The 8,817-nt window shown below is 42.4% G+C and overlaps 1 protein-coding gene across 2 annotated transcripts; it reads right to left on the reverse strand.

Moving 5' to 3' along the window:
- Positions 1-606: 606 nt before the first annotated feature.
- On the reverse strand, positions 607-6,891 carry LOC121556820 (transcription factor 20-like). 2 transcript variants are annotated; one of them, XM_041870725.2, is made up of 5 exons: positions 6,800-6,891; positions 2,077-4,127; positions 1,644-1,737; positions 1,502-1,551; positions 607-1,212 (listed from the first exon to the last, which is right to left on the reverse strand). In XM_041870725.2, the coding sequence occupies exons 2-5, from the start codon at positions 4,123-4,125 to the stop codon at positions 1,171-1,173; spliced, it is 2,235 nt and encodes a 744-aa protein (XP_041726659.2). In that variant the 5' UTR covers positions 4,126-4,127; positions 6,800-6,891; the 3' UTR covers positions 607-1,170. The 2 variants fall into 2 exon arrangements, with proteins under 2 accessions (XP_041726659.2, XP_041726660.2); XM_041870726.2 differs by having other exon boundaries at positions 6,508-6,891.
- Between the last annotated feature and the right edge of the window lie 1,926 nt (positions 6,892-8,817).

An 8,817-nucleotide genomic window follows, 5' to 3' on the forward strand; every position in this document is an offset into this window, starting at 1 on the left:
GCTCACCGTTCTTGTGATCATTTTGACCCCCACGGGGTGAGACCTTGCGTGGAGCCCCAGATCGAGGGAGATTATCAGTGGTCTTGTATGTCTTCCATTTCCTAATAATTGCTCCCACAGTTGATTTCTTCAAACCAAGCTGCTTACCTATTGCAGATTCAGTCTTCCCAGCCTTGTGCAGGTCTACAATTTTGTTTCTGGTGTCCTTTGACAGGTCTTTGGTCTTGGCCATAGTGGAGTTTGGAGTGTGACTGTTTGAGGTTGTGGACAGGTGTCTTTTATACTGATAACAAGTTCAAACAGGTGCCATTAATACAGGTAACGAGTGGAGGACAGAGGAGCCTCTTAAAGAAGAAGTTACAGGTCTGTGAGAGCCAGAAATCTTGCTTGTTTGTAGGTGACCAAATACTTATTTTCCACCATAATTTGCAAATAAATTCATTACAAATCCTACAATGTGATTTTCTGGATTTTTTTTCTCAATTTGTCTGTCATAGTTGACGTGTACCTATGATGAAAATTACAGGCCTCTCTCATCTTTTTAAGTGGGAGAACTTGCACAATTGGTGGCTGACTAAATACTTTTTTTCCCCACTGTATTTTATATTTGGTTTTAGTCATTTAAATATACACAAAGCATTTTTCTATCCCAAACAAATAACAAATAAATGCAATGGATAAAACATGTAATCCCACGACCCACCTGGACCCCTGCCGCAACCCACAAGTGGGTCCCGACCCAGTTTGGGAACTACTGCGCTAGAGGATCATTGACACGAACTTGCTTGAGTTTGATGTCACTTTGAACAATAGCGAAATCTTACCCTAAGTCCTGTTTTTAACATAATATGGGTAAAGATGCTCAACTTAATTAGTGTATTTAACAAGAGAGGAGAAAACAATCAAATCAACACACTCTAAGGGAAGTTATTTGTTCCAAACGCTAAAACAAGCTCTAACACAATGCACTACCACAGATCTCTCACAGTCTGACTGATGAGCATCAATGACTAAATACCATTCTATTTACAAATAACCCCAGAGTCCTTCCAAAGGACGAACATTTAAAGTTAGTACATTTGAAACCGTCTGGTCTCAAATGATGAATGTAACATGTCAAGGGCATAGAAAACCACATACCTTCCATGGTGGCCAATTCCTTCTCTCCTGTCATCTGTTGGCTGGCATGTTCACACCTCTGAATGATTTATTCTGGAAAGGAAAAAAGTGCAATATTTTAGAAACTGCGATAATAGCCTAGATCTCAGATCAAAAGTAATGATCTTTAGGCAACACTTTATTTTAAGGATCCATAATAAACCATTTATAAGGCATTTACAAACCGTTTGCTCACCATTTATTAATCATTACTGTCATGTGCCTTTTACTGAGGAGTTAATAAGATAGCTATTCACAAATGTATTTATATTTCCTTAAACATCTTGTGTTGTGCACTTATTCTTTTACCAGGTACTGCTGGAAGGACAATTGTTACAGCTACCTTGTGCTTTGGACATCTCATGGAGAAGTTTTCTTCGTTAAGCACACAGCCTGCAAAGATAGATTGAAAATAAAGCACTTAGTCAACACAATGATTCTTCATTGACAGAATTGTACATAGGCAGAGCAGGACATCTTCCGACCTGACTGAGCTGCACAGCTGTAGTGGTACTTATTGGGGCACCCTTTCTGGAAGCAGCCCATGGTTGCACCTGCTGCGTGGCATGTGGAACACACCTGGAGAAGAAACAAACTGTAAAAAAGCACGGTCTGTATTTGAGAGGCCAAGGACACAGTGAAGGAGTAAGGCATTGTGTGTTACCTATTCACAAGCATAATGGTCCTCTGTCTATCTGAGCTACTTCAGTTTGACCTTGTTTATATATTTTGATAAAGTGAGGCAGACAAGCTACATATGCATTTCAGGAATGTCAGAAGACACCAATGCATTTTGATTTAGTAGACACAGTAACATGATCATATTTTCTGTTATGTTCTTCTCTATGTTGCACTCGAAATACGCAAGCACAAATGCACATTATCTCGAACAAAGACATAGCATTGAATTTGACTCACTGTTTCTTGGGCGAACCTAACAGCCTCCTCCAAGCCGTAGAGCTTTCCTTTAACTAAGAAAACACCTGTGGACCATATGCCACAGTCCTCGTGGATCCAGCATTCATTGGTGTTGTGGGGCACCACTGGCGGACTGTGGCCGTTCACCACGCAGCCGTTTGTTCTGAGCTTTTTGGCTGAAGGCAATGTGGAGCTTTCACAATCACTGACAATGATGCAGCAGTCGTCATCTACAGCTTCTATACTAGGCACATTGCTCAGTTCATGTAATCCATTCTTCTCTACCTGACCCCATAGGCCTATCTTACAATCTACAGACAGTTCACTGTCCTTGTGTTCTTCCTTCTGGGCCTGCTGTTTGCCTTGTTCCTCCAAAGCAGGTCCAGTTGGATAGTAAGGCCCGTGAAGGTCCCCTAGGCCCACAGCATTAGCTGACCCACCACACAGGCAGCACACCATTAGGGGCTGACACTTACTCTTTGAGCTGAGGCGACCCAGACGATAACAAGACGTCTTAGGAACAACACCAGACAAAGACCCAGACCCAGTTGGTTGTTGTTGCTGTCCTTTGTTCTGCCTCACATCCTTCTCCTCCTGCTGATCGTTGATCACTGTACAAGCAGAGTACTCTCTCTGCTCCATGTGGACAAAAGGGCAAAAGTTCTCTGATTTACTGGCCCTTTTGTCCTGCTTGTAGTTTGCATATTTCAGCTTGATTTCTGCCTCTTCATGGGAGAACATGGAGGATGAGCCAGCTTGTTTGTGTTTCTCCCTCCTTCGTTTTGTTTTACTTGCTGCTGCTTTTCTACTACTTGAGGCCTGCTTTGCTGGGCTTCTCTGGTGGGTTTTCTGCTTGGTTCCTGACCTTTTGCTCCTGGGTGAAGAGGGCTTTGTCCACTCCTGTTGGATGTCTTCCACATGTGTGGCCTTGGGCCTTGACTCTGTAGCAGGTGATGATCCTCTCTGTGGCCTTCTAGAGGAACGTAGGCTCTCAGAGGGGTCCTGTCGAACTGTCCGACGGTCCACATCAGAGTCATCAGAATCTACTACACACCTGTACAGGTAGACAGTTGGCTGTAACCAAGACTCATCCTCTGAACTAGATGACTTCTCCTTTGAGTCCATTGTGTCGACAGAATGTTCTTTGGGTAATATTCTACTCAAGTTTTTGGTATGGATTTTTGAATGATGGCGAGTGACATTGTTGGTGGGCTTCTGAGCGCTGACCTCAGGCTGTATTGTTCTAGGATGTGGAGAAAGGCTTTTCTTTACAACATTACTAGCTTCACCTGTCAGCCTTTTCTCATTCTGAACATCAACAGGTAAACTGGGAATCTTTTTCTTTTCATTGGTGATGGGAACTTCAATGACATCACTATCATCACTTGAGATATCCACAGGAGAACTGACAGATTTCCCATACAAAGCAGCTAATTCCGACAGGTTAAGAACAGGTTTTGCGTTCACCGACATCCCCTCTGTGCTTTCAGATGAATCCTCTGAGTATGTATTGTCAGGACTGGGGGAACTCAGTGTCTGGGGCAGTAGAAAACAACCTTTAGCTTCACCCAAAGAGACAGCGCCAGGGGACGGAGAATCCACTAAGGGACTAACAGATCCCCTGTCTAAATAGTCCTGAGGTGAGGGTGCTTCCTTAGAACTGGAAACAAGCAAAATGACATCAGAGTCACTCTGACTCTCTTCTCCCTCAATACTTTCAGAAATGGGGCTCTCTGCATTTAAGCGCTCTGTAGGGTGTGGCTCGTACAACCCTGAGTCCCGTAAGCTTCTGTCCATACCATTATGTAAAAGGGGGGAGCGAACACAAGTCCTAGTCCCGTAGGAGAGTCTGACACCTGTGTCTGTTAGTGTTTTCTCAGAGAGGAGCTGCATGCAGGGCATGGACACATGGTCGTCAGTGATGCTGTGCCAGCTGGGCTTCTTCATCAGGTCCAGAACCTCTGTGGTCCTGGGATTCAGATGACTCTTCCCACATCTCTTTGAGAGATCCAAAGCCATAGGAAGAGGGTCTTGAGATGACAGCTCCATAACTGTAAGACAAATACAGTCACAAAGATGGGTTAGCCCATACTCTGAGGTTATTCAGCAGGCAAACTTCAGGCCTAGCCTACAGTGCCTTGCAAAAGTATTCATCCCCCTTGGCGTTTTTCCTATTTTGTTGCATTACAACCTGTAATTTAAATGGATTTTTATTTGGATTTCATGTAATGGACATACACAAAATAGTCCAAATTGGTGAAGTGAAATGAAAAAAATAACTTGTTTCAAAAAATGCTATAAAATAAATAACGGAAAAGTGGTGCGTGCATATATATTAACCCCCTTTGCTATGAAGCCCCTAAATAAGATCTGGTGCAACCAATTACCTTCAGAAGTCACATAATTAGTTAAATAAGTGTCACATGATCTGTCACATGATCTCAGTATATATACACCTGTTCTGAAAGGCCCCAGAGTCTGCAACACCACTAAGCAAGGGGCACCACCAAGCAAGCGGCACCATGAAGACCAAGGAGCTCTCCAAACAGGTCAGGGACAAAGTTGTGGAGAAGTACAGATCAGGGTTGGGTTATAAAAAAATATCAGAAACTTTGAACATCCCACAGAGCACTATTAAATCCATTATTAAAAAATGGAAAGAATATGGCACCACAACAAACCCGCCAAGAGAGGGCCGCCCACCAAAACTCACGGACCAGGCAAGGAGGGCATTAATCAGAGAGGCAACAAAGAGACCAAAGATAACCCTGAAGGATCTGCAAAGCTCCACAACGGAGATTGGAGTATCTGTCCATAGGACCACTTTAAGCCGTACACTCCACAGAGCTGGGCTTTACGGATGAGAAAAAAGCCATTGCTTAAAGACAAAAATAAGCAAACACGTTTGGCATGTGGGAGACTCCCCAAACATATGGAAGAAGGTACTCTGGTCAGATGAGACTAAAATTGAGCTTTTTGGCCATCAAGGAAAACGCTATGTCTGGGCGGCAGGTAGCTTAGTGGGTAAGAGCGTTGTGCCAGTAACCGAAAGGTCGCTGGTTCTAATCCCCGAGCCGACTAGGTGAAAAATCTGTCGATGTGCCCTTAAGCAAGGTACTTAACCCTAATTGCTCATGTAAGTCGCTCTGGATAAGAGCGTCTGCTAAATGACTAAAATGTCAATGTAAAATGTCTGGCGCAAACCCAACACCTCTCATCACCCCGAGAACACCATGTTTTTCATCAGCAGGGACTGGGAAACTGGTCAGAATTGAAGGAATGATGGATGGCGCTAAATACAGGGAAATTCTTGAGGGAAACCTGTTTCAGTCTTCCAGAGATTTGAGACTGGGACGGAGGTTCACCTTCCAGCAGGACAATGACCCTAAGCATACTGCTAAAGCAACACTCGAGTGGTTTAAGGGGAAACATTTAAATGTCTTGGAATGGCCTAGTCAAAGCCCAGACCTCAATCCAATTGAGAATCTGTGGTATGATTAAAGATTGCTGTATACCAGCGGAACCCATCCAACTTGAAGGAGCTGGAGCAGTTTTGCCTTGAAGAATGGGCAAAAATGCCAGTGGCTAGATGTGCCAAGCTTATAGAGACATACCCCAAGAGACTTGCAGCTGTAATTGCTGCAAAAGGTGGCTCTACAAAGTATTGACTTTGGGGGGGGTGAATAGTTATGCACGCTCAAGTTTTTATTTTATTTTTTGTCTTATTTCTTGTTTGTTTTTTTCATCTTCAAAGTGGTAGGCATGTAGTGTAAATCAAATGATACAACCCCCCCCAAAATCCATTTTTATTCCAGGTTGTAAGGCAACAAAATAGGAAAAATACTAAGGGGGGTGAATACTTTCACAAGCCATATAGGGCAGAATTTCAAAAGCAGCTTTTCTACATAATAGCAACAGATGTAGGATTTTAATTTGAGGCAGTTTGCTACAGCAGGAACATAATCCCGAAGCAACAGGAAATGTGAATTATTTAGCTATGTGGATTATAATTAATGGACATGTTTTGTAGGGAGTGATACATTTTTCGTTTGGGCAAATCATGTCTGACATTTTAAAGCTAAATTACAAACTTTAGAAGCCTATTTAAACCTCGAATACACTATTAGGTTTGTATTTCCTGCTGTGCAGCAAAATTCTCAGCAACAAAAGGGTTATCAAATTAAGATCTTACATCTGTAGTATTACTGCATCACTATAACAACAATGTATCGTTAAACCAAGCATTCATATTATTATTGATGATTCTTAATTTGCAACTCGTGACAGCAAATTCAGTCTACAAAATTTAAGGTTGCATTGCGTGATAACATTTGGAGATAATAATTCAGAAATTGATTCTATCTCTGTCTAACGTCGTTACTAGAAGAAAAAAATGGGAGCTGCCCGTTCAACATAGTACCCGGTACCTACCCTTCGTCGTTCCTTGCTGCAGGTGAGTGCACTGATGATGGTAGCACTAGCTGGCTAGTGGCTAGCTAGCTACTTGCATCCAGGCCTTTGTAAACAGTGTGTAAACAAAGCCGCAATATAACCACAGCTAACGTTAGCCAGCGACTGTGTTGACAACCCGACTTTATCTAGCTAACTAGCTAGCTGGAGTTAGCTCGCTATTCATCCATAATAACATGTGTTATAACAAACATGTTGCCAAGGACCCCTTATATTGGGAAATAGTTGTAAATCAACTAACTATTTTACCTACCTTATTGAAATTAATAAAGTAAGCTGATAGGGTGCTCCCTTTCCAAAAAGGGCATCTCGTAGTTTACTTGCATTGGTGAAGAACTCAGCTGGCAGCTGGTGGTAAACGAGCAATGCATTATGGGAGATGAGAGTTGTGTCAGTTTCATTTGATGTGGAATTTAACAATATTTGATCAATATTGATAAATGTATCAATTTTCATTCATGATAACGATGTTTTTTTAAATTTATTTTTTATAAAATATAATACATTCATATAATATTTTGTATATTTCCCTGTCCTCTGATGATTTGATTATGTGATGATTATTCATTAACAGACTGATAAAAGGTCACACATTTATTAAAAATAAATACATTTAATTTATAATTAGATTACTTGACATGTAATAAAGAACAGCAAAATGTGTACTAGCAGGACCAAGATAAACGCCTCCAAAGAAAACCACCCATACACAAACAAATACAGTGAGGGAAAAAAGTATTTGATCCCCTGCTGATTATGTACGTTTGCCCACTGACAAAGACATGATCAGTCTATAATTTTAATGGTAGATTTATTTGAACAGTGAGAGACAGAATAACAACAAAAAAATCCAGAAAAACGCATGTCAAAAAATGTTATAAATTGATTTGCATTTTAATGAGGGAAATAAGTATTTGACCCCTCTGCAAAACATTACTTAGTACTTGGTGGCAAAACCCTTGTTGGCAATCACAGAGGTCAGACGTTTCTTGTAGTTGGCCACCAGGGTTGCACACATGTCAGGAGGTATTTTGTTCCACTCCTCTTTGCAGATCTTTTCCAAGTCATTAAGGTTTCGAGGCTGACGTTTGGCAACTCAAACCTTCAGCTCCCTCCACACATTTTCTATGGGATTAAGGTCTGGAGACTGGCTAGGCCACTCCAGGACCTTAATGTGCCTCTTCTTGAGCCACTCCTTTGTTGCCTTGGCCGTGTGTTTTGGGTCATTGTCATGCTGGAATACCCATCCACGACCCATTTTCAATGCCCTGGCTGAGGGAAGGAGGTTCTCACCCAAGATTTGACGGTACATGGCCCCGTCCATCGTCCCTTTGATGCGGTGAAGTTGTCCTGTCCCCTTAGCAGAAAAAACACCCCCAAGCATAATGTTTCCACCTCCATGTTTGACGGTGGGGATGGTGTTCTTGGGGTCATAGGCAGCATTCCTCCTCCTCCAAACACGGCGATTTGAGTTGATGCCAAAGAGCTCGATTTTGGTCTCATCTGACCACAACACTTTCACCCAGTTCTCCTCTGAATCATTCAGATGTTCATTGGCAAACTTCAGACGGCCCTGTATATGTGTTTTCTTGAGCAGGGGGACCTTGCGGGCGCTGCAGGATTTCAGTCCTTCACGGTGTAGTGTGTTACCAATTGTTTTCTTGGTGACTATGGTCCCAGCTGCCTTGAGATCATTGACAAGATCCTCCCGTGTAGTTCTGGGCTGATTCCTCACCATTCTCATGATCATTGCAACTCCACGAGGTGAGATCTTGCATGGAGCCCCAGGCAGAGGGAGGTTGACAGTTCTTTTGTGTTTCTTCCATTTGCGAATAATCGCACCAACTGTTGTCACCTTCTCACCAAGCTGCTTGGCGATGGTCTTGTAGCCCATTCCAGCCCTGTGTAGGTCTACAATCTTGTCCCTGACATCCTTGGAGAGCTCTTTGGTCTTGGCCATGGTGGAGAGTTTGGAATCTGATTGATTGATTGCTTCTGTGGACAGGTGTCTTTTATACAGGTAACAAACTGAGATTAGGAGCGCTCCCTTTAAGAGTGTGCTCCTAATCTCAGCTCGTTACCTGTATAAAAGACACCTGGGAGCCAGAAATCTTTCTGATTGAGAGGGGGTCAAATACTTATTTCCCTCATTAAAATACAAAAAAACATTTTTGACATGCGTTTTTCTGGATTTTTTTGTTGTTATTCTGTCTCTCACTGTTCAAATAAACCTACCATTAAAAATGTAGACTGATCATTTCTTTGTCAGTG

The sequence above is a fragment of the Coregonus clupeaformis genome, unplaced genomic scaffold (assembly GCF_020615455.1).
Source record: "Coregonus clupeaformis isolate EN_2021a unplaced genomic scaffold, ASM2061545v1 scaf2776, whole genome shotgun sequence".
Classification (NCBI taxonomy): domain Eukaryota; kingdom Metazoa; phylum Chordata; class Actinopteri; order Salmoniformes; family Salmonidae; genus Coregonus; species Coregonus clupeaformis.